At 36.2% G+C, this 27,355-nt stretch overlaps 1 protein-coding gene across 1 annotated transcript; it reads left to right on the top strand.

Moving 5' to 3' along the window:
* Nucleotides 1-3,848: 3,848 nt before the first annotated feature.
* LOC121427466 (glyceraldehyde-3-phosphate dehydrogenase-like) lies at nucleotides 3,849-26,224 on the top strand. The gene is made up of 10 exons (XM_041623864.1): nucleotides 3,849-3,940; nucleotides 14,032-14,112; nucleotides 15,239-15,338; nucleotides 15,956-16,062; nucleotides 16,783-16,992; nucleotides 19,012-19,150; nucleotides 20,069-20,163; nucleotides 20,873-21,038; nucleotides 22,096-22,193; nucleotides 25,019-26,224. The coding sequence occupies exons 2-10, from the start codon at nucleotides 14,087-14,089 to the stop codon at nucleotides 25,086-25,088; spliced, it is 1,011 nt and encodes a 336-aa protein (XP_041479798.1). The 5' UTR covers nucleotides 3,849-3,940; nucleotides 14,032-14,086; the 3' UTR covers nucleotides 25,089-26,224.
* The last annotated feature ends 1,131 nt before the right edge of the window (nucleotides 26,225-27,355 follow it).

Here is a 27,355-nt window from a genome sequence, read left to right as displayed (position 1 = left end):
TTTTGCTGAGTGTATATATATTCATCATGACTGAATTTTTAAGCGCTTTCAAACAAGGAATAAGTATTTTAAGGTCTAAATAAATAATGTATTCAGACCTATGTCAATGATTGCTTGCAGAAGATATAATTATAATCACACCAATCAAAATGTATGCGATCACGAAGCGTGAGCAGCATTTTTGTTTTGTTTTGTCTTTATTCCTTGTTGTTATTGTTGTTTGCTTGTTTTTGTTTTGTTTTGTTTGTTTGTTTTTTGCTTGCCGATAACTGATTTGTCGTTCTCGCCTTGTGATCAAGGGTCTGAGGTTCAACTGGCGTATATCCTAGAGGAAGGAGATATACCCCCCCCCCCCCCCCCCCCGCACTCGCTTTCAAGGATAGCCTGCAAACACACACTTATCGAGAAAGATGAAATATCAATATTATTCATGCATAATTTAATAATTTTATTTTTACGTTTTATAATCATAAATCATTTTGTTGTTGCAAGCGATTTAATTGGACTATTTTTGGAAAAGCGCAGCCATAAATAATGATAATGAATGATTGTTTATCGATCGAATAGACAGACAAATCCACGTACACGAAATGTCTTGCTCGAAGGTATACTTCCTCGCTTAATCCAATAATTTTGATCATTTTTGGATCCGACTAAACCCGAAAGAGAGCCTGATCTTGAGAAAAACAAGCAAACAACAAGGAATAAAGACAAAACAATTACAAAAATGCTGCTCACGCTTCGTGATCGCATATATTTTGATTGGTGTGATTATTAGCTATAATCTTCTGCAAGCAATCATTGACATAGGTCTGAATACATGAAATATGTAAATATTTCAGCTTACGCTTCGCGCTCGCATTATTTATTTAGACCTTAAAATACTTAATCCTTTGTTTGTGAAATTAAAGCTTTAAAGTGCTCAAAACTTCAGTCATTATGAATCAGTAGTCTATATATCATACTTCCTATTTAAGATAATAAGAAAAAAGTAAAATCAACTTTATGCGATATATCCCGTGGACACTTCCATCGACGAGTGGATACCATACGGGACCATGGGGTTTCGAAAAAGTACCATTAACAATTATTTTCTATATTCTGAAAATATACCTCTTAACAAATAAGTCTATTGGCGTGTGAAACCATACACGTAAAGTACAAGTCCATCCCAACACAAAGTGGATTTTAATAGAAAAAAAACCAACAAGCACAACACAGAATATTCACAAAATTTTTATATTCACATCCTGGTCAGTATGCAAATGAGGGAACTGATGACATCACTCACTCACTATTTCTTTTGTATTTTATTATATGAAATATTCTAATTTTCTCGTCATCATCCTGTGAAACAAAGTTTAATTTCGCTCTGAACATGAATTACCATTTTATATTTCTGTCAAGTTGGTCTTTATTGTCAAATCTGTGAAATTGAAATATTGTATAATTCAAACAATAAAAACAAAAGAAATCGTGACTGAGGAACATCATCGATTATCTCATTTGCAGCTTTAAATATATTTTGTGAAAAATAAGCGTAACTATCATAACTTTCTTATTTTACATCCGATTTTAATGAAAATTTCAGTATTACGCTTGTCTGATTATTCTCTATTGATTCAAATCAACATTTTTCTGAAGTGGACTTGACCTTTAACAAGTATTAGAAACAAAACGATACCCTTCACAAGAATTCTCTGAATTGAACCCCTAAACAAGTATAGCGATAGATGATGGACTGTTCAATGCATGTTCACGCGAGGCAAGATTTGTCTCACCGAAATAATGCCCAATTCCTTGTTCGATTTTGATGAAATTTTCGTGCATTTATTTTTCTGATTTTATTTGATCATTTCAAATCATATTCAAATCACAGATTTTCCAGCACAACAACTGAACCCCATGTTTCGGAGTTTTTTTCACAAAAAAGTGAGTAGCTTATCTCCTTTTTTGCCAACAAACTGCAAGTAGGGCCCGTGGGACACCCCAGTGACCCTATAGCTGCCCCTCCTTCACCTCTAAACATTAAGTTAGCCTGGCTTTATGAATCTTACAATCTTATGAAGCTAAAATTATAATAGTCTGATGTAATGAACTTGAATACTCGATGCAGATCAACTCCAAACAATATATATTGCACCACGTGAATAACATTTCTATTCGGATACATATATATAGATCATTATATTATAAATAACAAATTATTTCACCCTTGTATATAGGTACGACACTAGACATAATAATTATAATTTTGTATTACCAAAACGTGAAGGTCATATCGGAACACTTGTTATTTTAATGGCTTCCAATTTTGAAATGTTCCTCCTACTCAAGTTAAAGCTGCATTGTAAAAACACTAAGAACTGCATGGAATTAGTACTCGGCACCGTACCTACAGGAGGGGGGGGGGGCAGTCTACCCCTCCCCCTGACGAGCCAAAACCCACGCAAAGGACGTATCCCTGCCCCCATGACGAGCTTAAAAGACATTTTTTGTCCTCCCTGACGACCTTGAATACCTTTTTTTTTTTTGCTTGCTTGTCATTTTTTTTCCTGGTATACGAAATCCTTTATTTCTGATTGAAGACCTTTTTTTTCGCTTGTCAATTTTTTTTGGCGAACGGTTTTGTTCCCCCCCCCCCGTGGAAAATCCTAGGTACGTCACTGGGAACAGTTATGTATAGGCCTATATTATTACCAGCAAAAAGCACACAAGTTTGTACAATTAGTTTCTAGTATAATGTAGGGTGTAATCTTGTTATATACGAGGTAGATTATTGTTTGATGTTGGTTTTGCAAATACCATTCATTTTTTTAATTACTTTTTTATTTCACCATGTTTCAGTATAGGCCTACTTGTCTACGCAATTAATACATTAAGTTTTGTTTTTGTTACAATTATGTTTTTACCATGCACACCCGCACGCCTTACGGCTGTTCACGGTCCGATTTTGGAACAAATCGCATTTTGCTAACTTTCTGAAAATGTGAATGGAACATATAATTTTATTTGAGGTTAAAATCAATTTAAAGAATACTAATATAACCATTTTGAAAGATTGCAATCCTTTATTTTCGAGTAAAGGCCAAATTAGTTTCAAATAGCCATTCTTATGATGACTGCTATACGACGTCATTACGACTAGATGTTAAATTTGCTTTTATTCTAAGAAGGATTATAGTATAGTTACAAATTGAACATAGTTATTACTACGATGATTTCGAACATTACACAGTTAGATATTCCAAGTCTCGATATTAGCATCAAATTCATAAAGAATAAACATCTATATGATCAATTTCTACTACGTTTTATTCCAAATTTGAGTCGCAGATAGACCAATCGTAAAGTATGCGGTCGCCTTTATAGTATCAACAGGACCCCAATGGAAATAAGCCTTTCAGCTTTCATGGGTATCCTGTCAAGGTATTCTTCTAATTCACTGTATCTCATATTACCCGTGATACTTTTGACGAATAAAATTTATCCAAGTTAGCCCCAATCGAAAAGTCCCGGCGAAAAGGTCATTAGTTTAGAGCTGGCCAGGGCAAGACTGACCTCGATAAGAATCGGAAAGGACCCTTGATTAGTCTGTAATTTTATGCATTTTTGTAATACTTACCATACTGTCAGTCATTTTATGTTATGATAATAAAATTTAATTAAAGATTCAGATTTCGAACACTAATTGAAGCTAACGGTTTCATGAATTAATATCACATTTCTTACTTTTTGTAGCCAGGCCCATGCTCAGTTATTACTATACACTTGATTTTTGACATAATTGTCTGCTCTCCACAAACTACTACGATCGAACGTCGTCCACGTGCACACGTACATATGCCACGCCCATCATGTCATTGCTTGACATCAATTTAGCATTTATTTCCGGGGTCATTTCACATCAGCAGTCCGACGCGTGCAAGCAAGCAGTCAGGTAAAGAATACTGGCCCTATTTTTTTTTTAATAATTGAGTAATTTTCTCTTTTAGAATGATTTCATCGTATTTGTTTGCTGAATATTGTTTGATTGAAGAATGTTGATAAGAAAGTGCGATTTGGGAGTTTGAGCGCATGAAATGAATGTGCTTTTTGAAGTTTTTTAGGAGTGGATTTTAAACTTCCAACCGGAGTGGTGGGGGAAAAAGAACGAGCTCGTATCGTAGGCGCTCCGCAATTATGCAAGTGCTCTCGGCCTCCGGATCCGGCATCCCTGGGATCCATCATTGCCGCTTGTGTTTGCACGTAGTCGTAGACTACAATCATAATTACTTGATATTATTTACTAACCAGATCTAAATGACCGACTTAGATCTAGTTCTTGTAATCATATCTGACATAACCTGTGAACATGGTGAATGTGATTGTGCTAAACCTCATGCAGAGATGCCAAGTTTTTTTTTTTTTTTTTACTTGAATTTTGAAAGGGAGGGAGGGAGGGCCAACTGAAAAGCAGAGCTTGTAAAATGTAGGCCCCCCTTATTGTTCAAAGACCAGCTAGGCCTATGGCTATGCCTAAAGTTCAAAGACCAGCTAGGCCTATGCGTGAGATTTTCTGTGAATCTGACTGAGATCACAGACATTGTGTACAATAAATGTATATGGGGATAGGCTGTGTGATAGTTGCGTGAGACAGAGCTTTGAGGGGATGAACAAACAAGAGTCCAAAATGCTTGGTAGCTCTGCTCATGTCATGAGATCATTCATGTGTGACATGACACTCACTATAGTGTAACGTAAGTTCATAACGGATAGCCTGGGCTGGAGGAGCACATGGAGTGGAGGCGTCTGGGGAGTAAACTGAAAGTCATATACTATACGTATGGTCACTCCCCCTGACACCTGGGATCCCTACCTATATTCCCCCACGTACGGCTACAAAACCAGAAACTTTCGCCCCCGAGAGATCTAGCCCTAAACATGTACATGGGCACTCATTCAATGAACAAGGTTATGATATAACCTTGTTCTCAGTTATTATATCTCCATGTGTGGCAAAATAAGGGTGGCAATGTTTGGCTTATTTTCTATTTTTCTTTGGGGCAAATGCTTGATTTTTTTGTCTCACCTGCGTAGCAGAGTGAGACTATAGGCGCCGCTTTTCCGACAGCGACGGCGTCAACATCAAATCTTAACCTGTGGTTAAGTTTTTGAAATGACATCATAACTTAGAAAGTATACGGACCTAGTTCATGAAACTTGGCCATAAGGTTAATCAAGTATTACTGAACATCATCCTGAATTACTGTAGTCAATAAAGACCATTTGACCCTATCCAGTGGGTGCTTACATAAAACAGAAGCAGATAAAAGAGTGGGTATGAACAAAGATGTTTAAGATCAATTATAATAGAATAAAATAACATCGGTCTACTTAATAACACTTCATCTTAACTTAGAATATCGATTTTTGCTGGTTGAATTACCATCATAACTTTGAAAATTTATTGGTCTAGTTCGTTAAACTTGGACATTAGAGTAATCAAGTATCACTGAACATCCTGTGCGCATTTCAGGTCACATGACCAAGGTCAAAGGTCAATGAACTTTGGCCGAATTGGGTGTAACTGTTGAATTACCATCATAACTTTGAAAGTTTATGGATCTGATTCATGAATCTTGGACATGTATAAGAGTAATCAAGTATCACTGAACATCCTGTGCGAGTTTCAAGTCACATGATCAATGTCAAAGGTCATGTAAGGCCAATGAACTTTGGCTATGTTGGGTTTTTTTGTTGAATAACCATCATATCTCTATAAGTTTATTGGTCTAGTTCATAAAAAGTGGACATAAGAGTAACCATGTATCACTGAACATCTTGTGCGAGTTTGAGTAGTTTTCAAAGTCAGCACTGCTGCTATATTGAACCGCGTGATGCAGGTGAGACGGCCAGCTCTAGGCATTCCACTTGTATACACTGACAGTTTCCATTACACCTATTATTCATACTACTTGGCTTTTATTAAATTTGATTCTTTAAATCATTTTTTCTTAATTAAAAATAGAGATAAAAAAATGAAAATTTTCTTGCCATATTACTTTCCACTAATAGAGGGCGTACACAAAAATATGCCAAAAATTCAAGTTTTTGAGTGCTCTGGTGAATACAAAAATTATTCCCAAGTTACTAATGAAAAATAAATTGCAACTGAATGGAAATTAGTAATTTTGGTCACAAAAGTGATATTTTAATGATTTTGTAAAGTGTGTGTTCTGTACAACATTGGCATACCATAGTCCTACCTGTACATTCCCCACAGGCAGGGTGGTAGCAGTGAACAAGTGTGCATGGGGTCCAACTTCATTTCCAACATTTCTGCGATATTGATCATATTTTTAAAGAAGAATTCATTAAAAAAAAAACAATGTGAAATTTGTTATGAAAAGATGGGAAGAGCTTTCGGCCGTGTTTACGTCGCCATTTTGATTTCTTTGTCTGCCGCTTGGCGACAGCACGCAAATCGCGCGATTCTAACTTAGATCTATCATCTATTCTAACTTAGATCTATCATCTATTATAACTTAGATCTAATGTTAGATCTAACGTTAGCGATCTACTGTAGGTCTAGTAACAACTTAGATCTAATAATAGTATGCTGAAAATTTCATCAGAATTTATAACAACTTAGACAAGTTATTGAATTCCAATCTAAAGTAAAAACAATATTTTCAACATCTTTTGTGAAAAATCTGCTACATTAAAAGCTGGCACTATGTCTACTCAGTGCCATTACTTTTTCTTTCAAGTCTTGCTCAATGTTTGAGACCAAATATGTGATCTGCGAGTTCACAGTTCCAAAATTACCAACTTAGCATTCCGGAAGTGCATTCCAACCCAATTAATACAACAGAGGAATGTTGTTTCATTTATGATGGTGATAGTTACATTTATATAGCACTTTATTTGTTGGTTTCTAAGCGCTATATATGTAACTATCACTACCATTACTATATTAAAGGACAAGTCCACCCCAATAAAAACTTGATTTGAATAAAAAGAGAAAAATTCAGCAAGCACAATACTGAAAATTTCATCAAAATCCAATGTAAAATAAGAAAGTTATGGCATTTTAAAGTTTCGCTTATTTTCAACAAAATAGTTACATGAACGAGCCAGTTACATCCAAATGAGAGACTTGATGATGTCACTCACTCACTATTTCTTTTTTTTTTTTGAATTATACAATATTTCAATTTTTACGAATTTGACAATTAGGACCTCCTTGCCTGAAGCACAAAATGTTCAAATAATGGAATTCCACGTGTTTAGGGAGGAATGAAACTTCATTTTACATGACAATGTCGAGAAAAACAAAATATTTCATATAATAAAATACAAAAGAAATAGTGAGTGAATGATGTCATCAACTCTCTCATTTGGATGTAACTGACTCGTTCATATAACTATTTTGTTGAAAATAAGCGAAACTTTAAAATGCCATAACTTTCTTATTTTACATTGGATTTTGATGAAATTTTCAGCATTGTGCTTGTCTGATTTTTCTCTAATGATTCAAGTCAACATTTTTCTGAGGTGGACTTGCCCTTTAAACAAAGCTTTAATTCTACACAACCATCTCGCTTAATCAGCCAATCACCAGTAGGGTTTCCATGTTAGTTAATGGAAAAAAATTACCTTAGATGTAAATCTTTAAAGGACAAGACCACCCCAATATAAAGTACTGTATATTTGAATAAAAAGATCAAAATGCAACAAGCACAACACTAAAAATTTCATCGAAATTTGATGCAATATAAGAAAGTTATGACATTTTAAAGTTTTGTTTCATTTCACAAAATCCTGGTTGATATGCAAATGAGACTGATGAAGTCATACACTCACTATTTCTTATTGTATTTTATGATATGAAATATGGAATATTCTTTTCTTCTCATTATCAAGTGAAACAACATTAATTCCTCCCTGAACATGTGGAATTAGCATTGTTTAACACTATATGGTTCAATCAAGTAGGTCCTTAATTGTCAAATCTGTAAAAAATGAAATTTTGTATAATTCAAACAATAAAAAACCAAAGAGATTGTGAGGGACATCAACAACTGTCTCATTTGCATGTCAGTGAGTTGTGCATATCACTGTTTTGTGAAAAATAAGCGAAACTTTAAAATTTCATATTTATTTCATGTCGGATTTTGATATAATTTTCGGCGTTATGCTAGTTTGATTTTTCTTAATTCATTCAAGTCTGTATTTTTCTGGGATGGACTTGACATTTAAAAGAAATTTGCCTCTGATATATTGAAGGAAGCCCTTTGACAATTCTTTCAACACCATAATGCCGTCAATGAACATGGGACTTGTAGATGATACATGATCATACCTTGAACATACCTTGAAGTGCCACACTTCCATCTTCACGTATAGGTAGAGTGTGGCAGGGTTTGGGGGGCTTTGTAGCCCATTAATAAACCCAATTAGGATAGTCTCTGTTTAAAATTGGGGAGTGAGGATGATTTGATAGTCTCTTCAGGGAGTTTAATCTAGCTGTCGATTACTCTTTTGCTAAAAAATTGTTTCCTAATGTCCAGTCTGGAATGAGTTTTTTTTTAGCTTTTGAGAATGGCCTCTGGTACTCTGGTAAATTGCTTTCTGGACCATGAAGTGAGGATTGATGTTATCGATCTGTGACATTATGCGGTAGGCTTCAATGAGATCACCCCTCTTCCGCCTATGTTCCAATGTTGTGAGGTTTAGGCTTTTCAATCTGGATTCATAGGGTAGATCTCCTAGTTGAGGTATGAGTTTAGTCACGTGAAGGAGATCATTTCTATTGGTGATGAAGCCTATCTACATTTCATTTTGACAGCCAGTTACCATCAATTGATCCTTGATGGTGACCTTGTGATAAACTTTGATGAGACTGATGTGTAGATGAATGGGGAATCATCGCCAGAAGTTTTGTTGAAGTATCATTTTTCTAATACATTTATCCTTACAAAGGATTTTTATTGAATAAAAACACTTCTAAATGATCAAATTATTGATACTACATATCAACAAATTTATCAACAAAAAGCATATCAACAGAACACTTCTTGATTATGCAATAATCAATGAAACAGTCTGTGTGTGACCTGTACACGATCATTCACCTTGTATTCCTAACAGTTCAGTCACTGGGTCTCTTTATACTGTATCTGCTGCATGTGCAAAAATGCCACATAGATGCAAGCATTTCTATTTCCATTGTACCGGTACCTTTTATGGCTAACTAATCTTTTCAAATAAAGTTATCAGTTAATTTACAGTCGGTGATGCATCTGTAGGTACATGTAAAACAAATATTTGTTAGTCTGTGACATGAGACTAGCAAAGGAGCAAGGCAGGATGTAATGACATCCCCAGGACTATACTTTAAGGTCAAATTCTCCGACACTCGTGCTAACATAAGATGCCATTGATAAATGATACTCTCTTTAGTCTTCATAATCGAGAATGGTGATCACAGAAATACCAGGAACATATGCAGGCTAGATTAAAGGGCAACTGATGCAGTAAATTCCTTGTATTTCAGTCATGATATATTGGTTGAATATTTGTTTTTTTATGGATTTGTTTGTTCAGTCTAATTAGGAATGAATACATTTATGGATCAATTATTTAATCAGTCGATGTATGACTTCATTCAAAGTGACCTAATTATGTCAACCATTTTTTAATTGTTTTGTTTGTATTCATTTATCATTCTGTAAATGTTACCATGTAATTCACTTCAGTGCATACATATAGACCTACATTTACAATGTACATGTAGGCCAACATGTGGCTTCCTTAAAGTCGGTGCTGCACCAGCCCGAGATTGCTTGATCGACCCTCTTTGTGATTAATCTCAAGATAAAAAAAACATCTCCACCAGCGCAAGAAGAGCAATTCGTACACGAGTGAGGCACCGATGCATTATGGTGTGACGCCGTGAATGAATAATCCGGAGTGGGGGATAATTAGCGTGATAATTTATAAATAGCACAGTATTTTGCCAATAATCCTAAGTTGACTAAGGATTGCAATCTCGATCAATCCAGCGAATTATCCCAAAGATTTTGCCTCCATTACAAATAATCTTGAGATCATCCAGAACGGGATAATTTGCCAGATCAGAAATACATGTAGCACGCTAATTTGAAAACTCAGGCTGATGCAGACGGCCCGAATAAGAAAGACGTTTGCAGGTACTGTAATAGTGGAAGGGCAAGGTCATTTTCTGGAGATACATCCTACATGTAGTATGTATAGTAAAAGCAAGAATGGGAAGAATGGTATTTAAGAATACAAAGAGTCCAAGGCCATAGAAGGGAGCGTTGAGGTCAGCCAAGAGTTTTCATGGCCATGGCATTGAATAGACCAGTTCGTAGTTACTTCATGGGCAATTTTGGTCAAATGACCTTTCATTTCTTTCATCATGATAGGCAGATTTTAAAGCAAGATATTACGTAAGCTTGCCTGACATAGCAGGATGGAGAAATTGAATAGACCAGGTGACTAGAATAGCACACCAATGAATACTTAATGAAGGTATTTGTTGCATTCTTATTTTGAATGCATATCTTAGCATGTTGCACAATGTACTTGAAAAACTGAAATACCAGTCGTTCGTGGAAGCATTGTTGTTTTTTGTGGATGTACATGAAAATGACAATTCAAAAGAATCAAGACATCAAAGTTGGTGCTTTTCTCATTAGATTTTAAAGCACCATGTCACTTAAGTACAAATGACCTTCTTCTGATCATGCGTAGAATCTTTTGATCATGCGCAGAAAGGAACTACGAACTGGCTTATTCAATTCTTATTATCTTTATTCATTGATGTTCAGAACCCCCCCCCCCTAAAAAGTGAACAGAACAAACAAAACAAAAGCCAAAACCCCAAAAAGTAAATAAAACAAAACACCAAATAAAATACACTAATAAATGAAATGAATGAATAGATTAAATGAAATAAAATAATTTAAAGAAAAATACAATGAGTAATTTAACAAAAAAAAAGAATTAATAAAAATGATTGAGGAAATAGCATATTAAAAGATGCTGATATTCACAGAGCATTTTTTAATTGTACTTTGATTAAGTAACATTTGTATTGACAGTGTTGTCGCATTTGCATGTTTAACTGATTATTCCAATGTTGATAATGGCTTTATTCGCCTCCATGCTATTTACATTTGGTAGAAAACATGAAAAAAACATGATCATTGGTTCCATATTCTGGGACCTGTTTCATGAAACCTATGAATCACGATAAAGTGGTCTGCAATACTAAAATCATTTGTTTTTATAGGCTGATACTATGATAGTGGATTTGTCATTGAAATTGTGAATTTGTTATTATAACAAGTCTTCCATGAAACAGGACCTTGATTTCGATCAGCTGTATGAGATCCAGTTGTCTCATTAAATGTGTTTGACAACTCTCATAGAAAATGATCTTTATTTGCCCCGTGGAGGTACCTGTATACCCCTTTTCAACAAAAGTCTTTCTTGGTTTATGGTTCATTAAATTGCTTAGAAAATTGAACTGCACATCAATTGTGGCCGTGTATAAGAGTAAACAATGAATAATCTGATTTGCTCTGCTCAAAATGGTATTATAATGCATTGTGGAATCAATACCCCCGGTACATGTATTATAGCATGCAACGTGGCATATTTTGGTGGTGCACACATGTGTGTTTTGGTTACCTGGTGGCTGTTTCATAAAGATGCTCGTATAAAGTTAAGAGTGACTTTAAGGCCTTTTCACACCGCCCCAGCGTTGTTGGAGCGGTAGGGAGAGAGGGTCGAATTTCGCTCACAAAATTGGGGGAAAAATAAAAAAAACAAAAAAAACAATCGAAATCGAAAATGGTGAACAGTAGCGAGCGGTGATGATTTTTTCTCTCCGCTCCACGACCGCTTCAACAACACTCGGGCGGTGTGACCAGGCCTTTAAGAACGACTGGTGAACCTCTCTTACGCGATAAACCATCCCCAATGAATATACAATTTACCACAAGAAAGGATCACCAGTCATTCTTAAAGTCGCTCTTAACTTAATATGAACAGCTTCATGAAACACTCACCAGGATGATTTACAAACTGACCTACTGTAGGAAATGGGTTCAATGAAGTCTATTACTGTTTGAAGTCGGTTGATAGTAAATGCCGTAGATGAAAGAGGTGAGGTGTTGTGGCTCAGTGGATAAGTCTCCGGACTGTGAACCACAAGGACCGGGGTTCAAATCCCACCGCAGCACTAGCATCCTTTGGCAAGGCGTTTATCTACATTTGCCACTCTCGACCCAGGTGTAGTAAATGGGTACCCGGTAGGAAGAAATTCCTTGAATGCTCGATGTGCCCGATCAGGGTAGCCGTGCTAAAGCCGGGGTAATATTATGCAGGGCTTAGAAACATTTGTATTAAGCCCTATGTAAATGTTGCATATAATTATTATAAAGAGCAGACATAAAACTCGCTATAAAAATTTGGATGGCTCATCACAAACTCAGAAACTGTTCAAAGTTAACAGAAAATTTCCCTCGTTTTGGGATGATCAAATAAAATAACGTTTAAACCTCTGCCAACTACATATGGCGAGGTTTCATCCACTCGTGTGGACTTTCTTCATGAAGTTTCTAGTATGTAGTCCTGGTTTCGGAGATGGCAGTTGTCAACTCGCTCATTTAACTTCTAATGTAGGGAGAGCCCTAAAGACTTATACCTCATGAATACAAAAGAGAATACCCCAGTACAGGAGTCCTGGCGAATATATGCCATTCTGACATTGAAAATAAGATGGGTGCTTGCATAGGGACATTGTGACATGAAGTGCTATATAAAAGCGGAATATTGTTATTGTATTATTAAATTTCTAGTGAAGATAGTTTGATGATTAGGGATATGAAAGGATTGTGAGGGATGGATATTTGGCAGACTTTCTCGGGTTGGAGTATCTCGGGTGCAGAATGTCCTGGTCCAAAGGACAGACTGTTCAAGGACTCGTCTAAGGACAGGACCCTCAAACAGGATGGTGTCAACTGCTATTTCCGGGTGGCCATAAGGACAAGCATCTCAAGAGTGTTGACCCCAGTTTGCATGCTAGCATTCCAGTGACTGCAAACCCGGCAAAAAATTTCAGAATGAAAATGGGGGGGGGATACCTTTCACAACTCACTGGCTGAATCTCCAATAAAAATGGATGAGCTACATGTAGTATAACATCGCAATGAATGGGAATTTTCCAGGACTGTGTTTTGATATTTCAGGGAGCCTGTTTTTTAGCACTTTAAGGACAAAATTGCCCTAGCCCCCTTGTAATTTTTTTTTCCTTCCTACATAGTACTACAGACTATAATGCTTTGTAGATGCATCATGTAATGCAGCTGCCAAAGGACAATTTTTTGTCTCTGTTTACTTAGAAACAGATGGAATTGATCTTACAGTACCAAGGTACTGTGGGAGGCCAACTAATGAAATTTGTTTCATGTTTACATTTCAAATTTGTATTCATTTCCTCAGAAAAATGCAGCATATTTTCAGTTGCATAAAAATTGAAAATAAAATAATTGAAAGAAAGTTGCATGCTAATACACCTATAGAGGTGCATGTATGTAAATTATGTCATTGTACCTGCACCTCTAAAGACTCAATTGATTTTACATTTATACAAGTGATTATGTGTTATCAATTAAGAAATTAATTAGGAATGATTTTCCGTACAGAGATTTTCATAAAAGAACTTTATATGTGATGTTTAAATGTGACAAAGTCAGCTTTATGGACAGTTTCTCTAGTAACGATCAGACACTTGGGCTTCTCAGCCAATTAGCCTAGGAACGTTTTCAGATATGGCTGCTTTTGTAAATAGCTGAAACATTCTGTCATGTACATTTACCTCTACCTTGAATGGATGGTTGCTTTGATCATTATCTTCCAGAAGACTAATTGAGGTTTAAATTTGAATAGTAAAGCCGCAATTCATTGACTTGGAATTGATTATGATTTTTTTTCTTGTATTATTTTCTCATTCAGATCACCACCCCATCACTTACTCTCATAACCCACAAACCAAAGCTACTCATTCACCATGGTTATCAAGGTTGGCATTAATGGGTAAGTTTATGGTGTCTTTGACTTGATGATACCTGCATTTGATTTGCAGACATAGTAACTCTCGTTGAAATATTGAAAGGCTTTGCGGATTCTTTGGTTTTGTAAAGCTGGTGTATAGTTTTGGTAAATCCACCAAAATGCACCTATCACTATTCCAATTCATTGCTAGCTAATATGAATGGATATGCCCTATAACAGTTATGATGTGGAGGATATGAAATGAAAATGTGTTTTACAGGATAAATTTTGCGAGTTTACATGGAAATTTAACTTGATCGGGTCACCCGATCAAATTAAAATATCTGTGTGTTTTTGTCTTTCAATTAAATCCTATTCTAAATCATGGAATTGGCTGAAACTTTCAAGATATGTTCTTTGTCTGTAACTTTTAGATTCTAATCACTAAATTCATAAGATAAGTGCTTGAATGCACATTTTTTAATTTAAAACAAAGCATCGCTGAGAGAGGGCGCTATATATCCAAGATTTGAATATTTGAAATTTTCTCAGAGAAGTGCAGTTGGAAAAATATCTAACGGTCTCTACGTTTCAGTAAGACTGTCATATTAGATGATATTCAATTATCAATCACATTATTGACCCTTTACCAAAGCTATACACAGGCTTTAAGGAAAGATCCATCTTCTTTGTCAAATGCAGGATTTCATGGCAGCTTTTTTTCCCCTTCAGTTGCTTTTGATTTTGTTGTGTTTAATAACATGTTTATACTGCCAGTCAAGTAAATTAACCTATTATTGATGTGGTAACTTCCTCTTGTTAGCTACTGTATTGGACATTTATGAATTATTGATTTAATTTTAACTAATTTCATTTTATGAGTGGGTCTTTGGATTATCATGTGACAAAGGTAACTGCATGTAATTTTAGAATGACATAAAGATCTGATAAATTCGAATCACTGTAATTTCATATGCTGTTGTGTTCAGTTCTTCATGCTATATTTAGCTACTGTTATGCCATTTGATCAGCTAGATGGAATTATCAAAGACCCTTTGCAATAAATCATAATTAATTTCATTTTATTAATGGGTGTGTCATGCTTCACAAGTAAAAAGTAGGCGATTCTAGATGATTTAGATTGTATTTCATTTCTTTTTCTGGATAGATTTGGCCGTATCGGTCGTCTGACTTTGAGGGCAGCCCTCAAGAACCCCAGCGTACAGGTTGTCGCGATCAATGATCCTTTCATTAATCCTGATTACATGGTAAGTACAGTCTGTATACGTTGACCTTATGTATTATAATCAACCATTTATAAGATAAAGAAACTTATCAGAATGAAATATTACATTGTAAACTTTGGTTTGAAGGTCAAGCCCATCCCAAAAAGGGCTGATTGGAATTGATATTGAACAAGTCTAATGCTGAAAATAATGCCAAAATTGGATGTATGACATTTTGAGGTTTTGCTTACTTTTCACAAAACAGTTTGATATATATGCAGAACTTTCAGAGAATCAATGATGTCACTCACTTTTTTCTAATTTTGTTTGTTTTTTTAATTATGATATTAGAAATCTAAAAGAGAAATAGTCTCAAAAAAAATTTGTTCTGACCCGGCAGCCACTATGCTGCATTAGATCGACATCAACTATATAGTTGAATTTGTTTTCCACATTTTCATTAAAAACATATATGAATATAAAAAGCATAACAGACTACATAATTGAGAAAATGCAAACAATCAATATTATAAAAAAATTTGAAAAATATTTGTACACATGATCCCAATACCATAAATGTGAATGCTCCAGTGGGCTTGTAATTTAAAGCCATGTGAATAAGATGTATTAATGCATTTATCTTTTCGTTTGATACTCAGGTGTACATGTTCAAGTATGACTCCACACACGGAAAGTTTGAGGGAGACGTGAGCGGTGACAATGAAAACCTGGTCGTGAATGGAAACAAAATTAAAGTATTCCAACAGTAAGTGATTAGTATAGACGTTACCACGTTCAAAGAATCTTGAGACAGAGCGATAATACACTAATAGCGAATAGGCGTGAGTGATGGTACAATATTTTGCATGAGGTGAAAAATGATCTAGTATGTTAAAAAATGAACAAAAATTTTTTAAAAATGAGAAAAACTCCTTCCAATCTCCATTTCGTGATCTGTAATGCCAGTACTATGCAGTATTCAGAGACAAAACTGCCGTTTCATTATTCGACACAGATAAAATTACTTTCAATTGTTTGAAAAAATTGCATTAAAAAAAATTATATCACACAAGTCATTACAATCTTGCGAAGAGCTGGTGTAAAAAAAATTCTCAAACCAAGATAAAACATGTGTACGAGTACATGTAAAAGAACTAAAAAACACTGAATACAACCATCATTGAGGATGAAAGCTTTAAGTACAAAGCAAACCACAATTTTATAAATTCGGGTCTTTGAGACGTTAATAGAACACATTTTGTATGTGATAGAATTAAGATGGTGTTTCCGGGCACTTGATATTTTTGATATTTTTTTGAAGCACTAAATAATGATTTTCGGACACATTTTTTTTTCTGGGATTCATTTTCATAGCATATCACAGACACAAGTGAATAGTGGGACCTTGTTGCTCAGATTTTTGAAAGTCAAATCAATGTCAGCCTATGCTTTTTAACGATTAATTTAATCGTTTTATCTTGTATAGAACGAACCCAGCCGAGATCAAATGGGCGGATTGTGGAGCCGAGTACGTGGTGGAATCTACCGGTGTCTTCACCACCCTGGACAAGGCCGGTTCTCATATTACAGGAGGAGCCAAGAAGGTTGTCATCTCGGCTCCTTCTGCAGATGCCCCCATGTTTGTCATGGGTGTCAACGAATCGGGATACAATCCAGCAACGATGAACATTGTCAGGTACTTTGACTTGACCTTGGTTTTCAGCCACTTTATTATTCAAGATGGCTTCATGGTATTGCGAGTTTTGGTAGTGAATGATTGTCAGCTGAAAAACCATATGGGAACATATATATATTTATATATAATCCCCGTAATAATATTGATAATGATGATGATGATGATGGTAATAATAATTGTGGTTATAATAATAGCAATAATAATAATTTTAATAATAATAATAATATGGTAATGTTTTGTTACCCATGATAGCCACTGCTCTACCGTTGAGCCGTGCATAACATAATATGGTATTTTTTCCCCTTCTCTAATTTAAATGCTGAGCGCCTAGCAAAAGGGCATTATTATGGCCCCACTTAAAATCTCGCAAGTTTGCTCAGTGGTATTAAATGACCTAATCTATGAGGTTGCACGGGTTAATTTCACTTTTATTTTTATATGAATTTCGCCAGTTTATTCATGATATCATACCCTTTGCTCTTATTTACTAAAAAAAGCTCATAACATAGCTATTTTGGGTGTAAATATTCCTTATAGCATTCCAGGCAATTGTGATGAAAAAATTTCTGGTATCAAAATAAATTTGTTATATATTTTATTGTTTTTAACAATTTCTGATGTATTTCTTTGTTTTGTGTTTTTATTTTCGCTGGTTTTTTGTCTCACCTGCGAAGCAAAGTGAGACTATAGGCGCCGCTTTTCCGGCGGCGGCGTCAACATCAAATCTTAACCTGAGGTTAAGTTTTTGAAATGACATCATAACTTAGAAAGTATATGGACCTAGTTAATAAAACTTGGCCATAAGGTTAATCAAGTATTACTGAACATCCTATTAGAGTTTCATGTCACATGACCAAGGTCAAAGGTCATTTAGGGTCAATGAACTTAGACCATGTTGGAGGAATCAACATCGAAATCTTAACCTGAGGTTAAGTTTTTGAAATGTCATAACTTAGAAAATATATGGACCTAGTTCATGAAACTTGGACATAAGGTTAATCAAGTATCACTGAACATCCTGCATGAGTTTCACATCACATGACCAAGGTCAAAGGTCATTTAGGGTCAATGAACTTTGGCCGAATTGGGGATATCTGTTGAATTCCCATCATAACTTTGATAGTTTATGGATCTGATTCATGAAACTTGGACATAATAGTTATCAAGCATCACTGAAAATTTTGTGCAAGTTTCAGGTCTCATGATTAAGGTTAAAGGTCATTTAGGGTCAATGAACTTTGGCCGAATCAGGGGTATCTGTTGAATTACCATCATAACTTTAAAAGTTTATTGGTCTAGTTCATTAAACTTGGACATTAGAGTAATCAAGTATCACTGAACATCCTGTGCACGTTTCAGGTCACATGACCAAGGTCAAAGGTCAATGAACTTTGGCCGAATTGGGTGTATCTGTTGAATTACCATCATAACTTTGAAAGTTTATGGATCTGATTCATGAAACTTGTACAAAAGAGTAATCAAGTATCACTGAACATCCTGTTCGAGTTTCAGGTCACATGATCAAGGTCAAAGGTCATGTAAGGTCAATGAACTTTGGCCATGTTGGGGTTTTTCGTTGAATAACCATCATATCTCTGTAAGTTTATTGGTCTAGTTCATAAAAAGTGGACATAAGAGTAACCATGTATCACTGAACATCTTGTGCGAGATAGAGTAGTATTCAAAGTCAGCACTGCTGCTGTATTGAACCGCGTGATGCAGGTGAGACGGCCAGAGGCATTCCACTTGTTTTTTTTTGGGGGGGGGACAAAACTCTTCAGCGATTTTATTTCGGGCTTAGATAGCATCAAATCAAATGACTGTTGTTGATAAAAGTACAAACGATCACGCTTAAATGAATTTTAGCGGAAAACACATTTGTATAAACTTTGTACATGCACAAGAAATAATGTTTTGGGACGATTTGGGTCTGACATGCACTTTCAGGATTGCTGTGTTTCCAGACCATATCAGTTTTCACCTATTAAAACAAAGATCATTGCTCTGAATTTCTTACAGCAATGCATCGTGCACAACCAACTGCTTGGCCCCATTGGCAAAGGTCATCAACGATAACTTTGGCATCGAAGAAGGTCTGATGACGACCGTTCACGCTTACACTGCCACGCAGAAGACTGTTGATGGTCCCAGCCAGAAGGTAGGCTAAAGTTTTGTGTTGATTTGATATTTGATTATCCTGGATTTCAAGAGGGGGGGGGTGGAGGATTTAATTTTTTTCACTGCCGGGCCAAGTTGGAAAAGCAATTTATTATTGTTTAACTTGCACAAGGAGCACTTTTATTTTGTGTGCATACGCCTGTAAGTCCTTCAATAGTTTACTAAGGACTGACAATGCAGCATGGCGCACTAGTTTTCAATACTGCACAAAGTACAAAAATACTGTACCCAAAGGTGTGTACTTCACCTAGAAGAACATTTTATTGTCTGAATCTGTCAGATATGAGGACTGTGTCATCGACAGACCACTTGTCAGTGAGACTGAATGTCAAAACTCTGTTAAGTGCGAGTCACGGATTAGGGCAGTGTACGAGAGGGCCTGTCACAGATTACTTCACGCATGCCAGAGCTACGTGGACATGAGACATCACAGTAATAAAAAAACTGCCTATTGGTTTGAAGATGCATGTTTGTTCCACTTTTACACCAAATACAAAAAACAAATATGTTCTTAAACCAATGTCATTGGCTAAAACCTATTTGCTAAAAAACTGATGATGATGGTGTTGGTGATGGTGTTTATGATGATGATGATTATGAGGATGAGTGATGTTTTATTGACCGGGATCCACATCAGTATCTTATGAAATAAAGCAAATAATGCACACCATTTTGCCTGAGCTTTAGTTAAATTACCCACACTTGTATAACATTTACAATACTCCAAACACCCTCAGCTATGTCCCATGCATATTTGAACTTTTTATAGTTACATCATTCATAACTAGTAAGATTTATTATGAGACATCGATTCTGATGTACTAGTACGAAAAGCTTTTTATGACAATATTGAAGAGGAAAGGCATAATTTTAAAAAAATCTTCTGTTTTCTCTTCAGAAATGGCGTGATGGCCGTGGTGCTGCTCAGAACATCATCCCAGCTTCCACTGGTGCAGCTAAGGCTGTAGGCAAGGTCATCCCAGAGCTTAACGGGTAAGCAATTCCAATGCTTGTTGATAATAATGCCTGGGACAAATGCCCTTTTTTGCCTTTGTGATTGTTCATCAGGGTAAACATTCAAACGGTTTGCACAATTGAGATTTCTGGATTTTCAGAAATCACAAAAAAGGTTGACTTGGGAAGCATTTCATGAAAGGACATGTCAGACGTTATATCCGACAAGTCCCATTTTATCCGACAGTTACCATAGTTACAGTGCTTCTCAGCCAATCAACATCAAGGAAAGATGTCAGATCTGACAACTTGTCGGACAAACATGTTGATGAAACGCCCCCCCCCCCACCCCTGATTACATGACCTGCCAATGGTAAAAAGAAGCGAGCTGACCGGGTCGAGTATCCCAGTACAGCACATATTGTCATGTACTTCAACACATCTGGATGATACACCGTCGCTGATGCAGCCACCATTGCCATGTCCTGAAAAAGTTACAATGTTTGGAATTCATTAAATGTTAAAATTAATTCATTTATTATCTTCCACTTTGTTTTCAAGGATATGGCCATGTATTTTTGATTATCAAATGTCTCAAGTCAGAAATAAAGATCTGATGAATATTTGAGTAAGGTAAAAAAAAGTAAAATTCGGTTGCAGATTGTTGATAAATTGTCTGAATGCTTTGATGGTTCTAATACACAATCCATATCTAATTCATGATACATTATGCATTCTCGGTTTTCAGCAAACTGACTGGAATGGCTTTCCGTGTTCCCGTCCCTGATGTCTCCGTTGTTGATCTGACTATTCGTCTGAAGAAGCCTGCTAGCTACGATACCATCAAACAAGCCGTTAAGGCTGCAGCAGACTCTAAGGAATTGGGACGCTACCTTGGATACACAGAGGACCAGGTACACTCATTATCGATCTCCTGTCTAAAAAGACCACAATCCGCCATTTTGTAATGATGATAATATTTTTAAGTTATATCACACACTTTGCCGAAGGATACATATATATTTCTGATCTGGCAGTGGTAGAAGTAATAAATTTCAACCATTTTAATTGCTTTCCTTATTCAACTAAAGAATTGTCGTACCATGTTATCCATGGCAACGATTAATGTGTGCATATATGTCTCTATGTGTTATTATGATTGGGAAGGGACCAATTTTAATTAATTAAAGAAAGGGACCCATTTGGGATTATATTTGAAGATTTTGCTGCTTGCATTTCATTACCTTCCGGGATCGGCATCCAATTGCAATTTTTTTCTTTATCAGATCTTACGCTTGAAAATAGGATAAAAAAAGAGGGCTTTTTCACAATTCAAGTTTGAGAGCTCTGTAAGTAGGTATCTACACTGATCAATATCTGGTTCATGTGTACAAATTCCCAAGTTCAAAAACTTGGAGAGGAAAGACCATCTTCTCATGCACATTATAGAATAGCTTTTCTGAAGATCATCAAAACTTGTATATTTGTTGAGTCTTTCAAAAAAGCTCAAAACTTTTTGATTTACTTCCTAACTCTTCATGTGCCTTGTGCACTCTACAAAAAGGATTTTTGCACTTAAAAAGTGATACCAGGGGAGCGTTTCATGAAAGGACTTGTCAGACATTTTATCTGACAAGTGCTCTTTTATCCGACGGTTACTATGGTAACAGTGCCTCTCAACTAATCATAATCAAGGAAAGTTGTCAGACCTGACAACTTGTCGGACGAAAATGTTGATGAAACACTCCCCTGGACAATGTGACATCAGGAACCTGTTTCATTAAACTTGTTATAACAAATTTTGCAGTTACAGTTAAAAGCTACTGAAATCCTTGAATCTCATTGGTTGATAGTAAATTTGTTTTAGAAATTGTACATTTGTTATCATAAAAAGTCTTTATGAAATGGGATCCAGATACTCAGAATTTCATATCGTTATCTGATCTTCATCTTTACCACCCAACTCATCAGGTTGTCTCCCAAGATTTCCTTGGTGATTCGCGATCCAGTATCTTTGATGCCGCAGCCGGTATCGCCCTCAGTGACAACTTTGTCAAGCTGGTTTCATGGTAAGTCTTGGGGGTGTCACACCTTTGGCAGTGTCTGACAAAGAGATGTGATTGAGCCATTTAATATGAACTATGGAAAGCCAGTAGTGTGATAACATTCTTATATGAAGTGTATATGAGATCGTCTTTGAAATCAATGTTTCAGGGATGCCAGTTTTCAGGCAAAAGCCTGAATTCAGGCTCTGGCAATTTATTTTCAGGCTATATTTTTAGCATTTCTGTGTACAAAATATTGTATTCCAGGTGATTTTGAGACCCTCTGATCTATTCCAACTGGCATCCCTAAATGTTTTCTAAGAGCATTGTACCAAGAGTTGTGATGACCTGTTCATCCTCAACTATGGAAAGCCATCAGTGTCAAAATTCTAATATGAAGTGTATACAAGAGTAAACTAAGAGTACAGTGATTTTTCAAGACAATGGATTCTTGATGTTAGTGTTGCTGGTTTTCCATAGTTGAAAGTGATCAGATCAATCGTAGCTCTTTGTAAGACAGGGCCTATCTGGCAAGTTGCGATTGATCCGATTGAGTACACTTACTTTTCAAGAGAATTGTACAAACAGTTGTCATTGATCCGACCAAACTAAACTATGGAAAGCTATCAATGTCCTTATTCTTGTATGAAATGTTTACAAGACCCTTTTTGGAATGAAGGGACACTGATTTTTCAAGAGAACTGGGGCCCGTTGCAGAAAGTGTTGCAATCAAACGCAACTCTAAAAATCATGCGCAACTTGATTTTCAACCAATCAACAGCGCGCAATTTTGACTTGCGTTTAAAAGCAACTCCTTCTGCAACGGGCCCCAGTACAAAGAGTTGTTATTGATCTGTTCATTCTGGAAAGCCATCAGTGCCGTAATTCTTCTTATATGAAGTGTACATGAGATCTGGGGGGCGTGTCATAAAGCTGTTCGTAAGTTAGGGCCCTGGTGGGTGTTTCATAAAGCTGTTCGTAAAGTTACGAACAACTTTACGCACAACTTTACGCACGACTGGAACCTGTTCTTGGGTCATAACTCAATTACATAGGGATATCAGATAGCACAAGATAGGATCACCAGTCGTGCGTAAAGTCATTCGTATCTTACGAACAGCTTTATGAAACACCCACCAGGACAATTTAGCCAGTGTACACTGACGTACGGATGACAATCCGTTTTATCAGTTAATCCTGTTTTTGTGACATCAAGAATGTGATTTCTTGATAACAAGATTCTTGATGTAGTAATGTAGCAGATCCCCCCCATGTTTCAACTTAAAAGTGTTGAAGAAATAAAATCATGATGGATTGTATGCATTTTCCGTGGCAGTTCTAACTAGGCCCGTTTTGAAAGTCCATTTTTAATGCACGTGTACACGGCGTGTTTTTCGGTCGTGTACACGTTGTAAACACTGTGAGAGCGAGTTCTGTTTTCATGTCGACACGGACCCGCATCAACATGTCATAAAAATGGGTCTATATAGCCTAAATCACGGTTTTAAAGCTTACCTGAGAAGTTTGAAGTACCAATCCACAAAAATTGGTGCAAATTAAAAGTTTACACGGCTTAGCAGCGCATTAAATTAATAAAGAATGCAAAAGAAAATCAGTGCAGGGCCCTAGCTAGCGCCGACGCTCGTTGGATGCGCATTTTGTATACTGTACCATACATGCATGCACAGATCGCTGCAGAATAAGTGTAACTGAAGTTATCGATTGATTTTCATTATTATGTTGCCAATTTGAAGAGCGTTTGTTTGTAGGCTTGTAGCACATGTGTGCGAGCGTATAACACGTAAGTTGTAGCGATGATCGCTATCGCAATTGGTGATTCTCAAATTGACTCTGAGTGTGATTGAGCAATGCTTTCGAGCTTTTGAGACCGGAGCAGACCCATTTCGTGGTACAAAAACGTGAGTCTCCAGAAAGAATGTGGATTAAATTGGCGATTTTGGAAGTGAACTCACTCTCGATTAATTGAAATATATTGACATATTAGTAATTAAAACATGTGCAGTGTCTGAGAACTAAGATTTAATGTGAGGCTGTGAGCTTGTTCACTGACTTTGTAGCCCCATGCAAGCTTTATGCAGATGCTACCGTGTACACGGTGATGGAATTTAGTACACGTGCACTGACTTGACCGTGCGTGTACACGTGTACCCGAAACGGGCCTAGTTCTAACACCTGGGGCCCGTAACACAAAGCTTAGCAATGATTGTAGAACATTTTCCTACGATCGATTACATTGACTACAATGTACAATCGATCGTGAAAATCAAGCATACGATTAATCACTAACCTTTGTGTTACGGGACCCTGGACTTCTTATTTTATCCCATCACAAACTGCACCTTATCCCCTTTACCCTTTTAAGACAATGTTAAGGTTACAATGGTCCTCTTAGAAAATCCTGAACTTTGATTAAATTCGTGTGGATAGAAAACATTCCCGCCCCTCCAAAAAAAAAAATGAATAATTAAAAAAAAAAACTAATTCCTGCAGACACTTTCAAGATATTTGTGACTGAAAAAAATCATGATTCAGTTCATCTCTATAATTGTATAGCACATGTAGTACATGAATAAAATTGGGCTGGGGTTTCTAGTCACTTTATTTTGACACTTTTTCACATGAAATATGTATTTTGGATATAATTTTTTATGTCTTCATTCTTACATACACATCCAACTTGCAGCTGTTTAAAAAGTCGATGCTACCAATGCCTTCAACCTGCTGAAACCATTTTTGCATTGTCAAACCAACCATTTCATATTCATATTTTTGAAAGTATATTAACATGTTCGTATGATAATTTACCTTTCCTATTTGTTCATTTGTAGGTACGACAACGAGAACGGCTACAGCCACCGTGTAATTGACCTCATCGTGTACATGGCCTCCAAATCATGAGCTGATGTTCGTCTTCTCTCAAACCTGTAATCATAAAATGACTGCGGTATAAGACCTTCCCCATTGACTCACACATACATTTATATCCTAAAGGTAACTGTGTATAAAGCCATTGTCCTTATGCACAATCCACACGGTACACATATTATATCAAGCAATATGTGTATTGTGTATAGATAGTGTTCTGTGCTATGTCCACGCTTAGTGGAAACTTCATATTGCTCTTCCAAATACAATTGAGCCTCCAAGCATGGTTTCAATATTTACAAATTGTAATTTAACGGGTATGCACCCATTCAAATAAATGATCATTCAGTCAGAAGGACACAAAACATCATTTTAAGTAGGATTATGAAATTTCTTGGTTATCGTCCAAACTGCCAAAGTCATTCGTGCTAGTCTTGTGTTACAGTGGTTTTGTTGAAATCCCTGCATCATATTTATATGTTTGGAGCTATTATCTTGATTTTCTGTACTTTTTGTGTGTCATAGCTGCATTTTATATTAAATGCTCTCCCATCAGCACTTCCTAATTTGTGGACATTTTTGTATGTCATTAAAAACAGTGAAATATAAAGTATTCTCCTATTATACGCAAATGAAATATATATGGATTTGATAAATACAGTGACTAATGTCAGTACCAGTGGTATATACTAGTATTAGCTTTTTCTTTGAAAGAAATTCAATTTTGTGTGGAATTTGGCTCACATGGTGAAAATACAAATAAAAATTTGGCAAATTCTTGTGAACATTGATATAACATAAAACACCTTATTAAACAGTGTATTACTTCAGAAGTAAAATTCGTATTTATTCCACAGGAATTATAAAAATAAAACACTTTATCAACACTGTTTCGTTTCATATTGTACTCTTACTTGGCTCCAGGAGCCGGCAGTCATAACTGCTCTTGATTAAAAACTTTATCCATTTACAACATATTTCATTAAGCTGAATTTTATAGTGGTTTTATCATTATCAATCAGGGTTGTAGATTTTTTTTTGAATGTTGGATGTGTTGGCGTAGAGGGTTGGATTTGATGTGCAGTATTTCCTTCAGATTTTGTGCCCCTTGTTTGTATGAGCCTCTATTATGAGTACGATGATGATAAACCTCAATAAAAATAGAAGTATTTAGGAACAAAATATTGTTTTCTTCTTGTGTTGATTATAGTGCAGTGTGGGATAGTTGCATTGAAAATAGATGATTCAAGACACATGCCATGTACAATGAAAGATCAAACTAATCCATGATAACATCATACTTTTGATATTATTTGAGATCTAGTTTTAATTGATCATGGGCTAAACACTTTAAATAGGAGCAGCAAGCAATTTTCTCCAACATTTCCTGCCTTGAACCAATCCGGTGAGTTTCGTGAAAGGACTTGTCGGACGTTATATCTGACAAGTCCCATTTTATCCGACAGTTACCATAGGAACTGTCCCTCTCAGCCAATCAGAGCAAGGAAAGATGTCAGAGCTGACAACTTGTCAGACAAAAATGTTGCTGAAATGGTCCCCAGGTGTAAGCAACATTTGTTTTAAGAAGAAAAGAGGAAGAAAGCCACAAGTGAGAGAATGTGCAAAAAGAACTGGATTGGAGAGTGGTAGAGGAAGAAAGAGAGAGAGAGTAGAAGATAAAAATGGAGTGATGCAGGGCTGGGCCCCATCTTCCAAAGAGTTACGATTGATCCGATCAACCACAACTATGGAAAGCCAGCAATGTCAACATCTAAAATGCAGGAAATTCAGTGTGCTTTTCTTTTCTTACAAAGGACATTGTGCAAATTTCCTGAAAAAAATATGACATTGTTGGATTTCCATATAGTTTAGACCGATCGGATCAATCGCAACTCTTTGTAAGATGGGGCTGGTGCAACAACAGGATGACCCCCCCCCCTTAATTTTTTTTTCATAGTGGATAAAATGGGGAAAGTGGGAGATGAAAGGAAGAGAAGACGAGTGTGACAAAGAAGCAATGGTTGTGTTTTATCCCTGTGATTCATTGACAACAGAAATTAGATCATCTTGCCCCCCCTACCATCAAAGGCTGTGTTTATGCTTCCTTTTTTTAGGCCAAAATCAGCGTTTCCAAACGTGATTAGTTCAAAACGCGGTTGCGTCCATGCTTACTTTCATTTAAACGCTGTTTCAAAACGCCAATCGTAAACTCACAAAAAGGTGCGTTTCTAAACGTCATTTGACCAGAATCAGGCTTTCTGGGGAAGTATAAACAGAACCATGATCATAAACGTGTTTAA

Source organism: Lytechinus variegatus, chromosome 14 (assembly GCF_018143015.1).
Source record: "Lytechinus variegatus isolate NC3 chromosome 14, Lvar_3.0, whole genome shotgun sequence".
Taxonomy (NCBI): domain Eukaryota; kingdom Metazoa; phylum Echinodermata; class Echinoidea; order Temnopleuroida; family Toxopneustidae; genus Lytechinus; species Lytechinus variegatus.
Note: the sequence above shows the minus strand (reverse complement) of the source record. Positions and strands in the feature narration are given on the sequence as shown.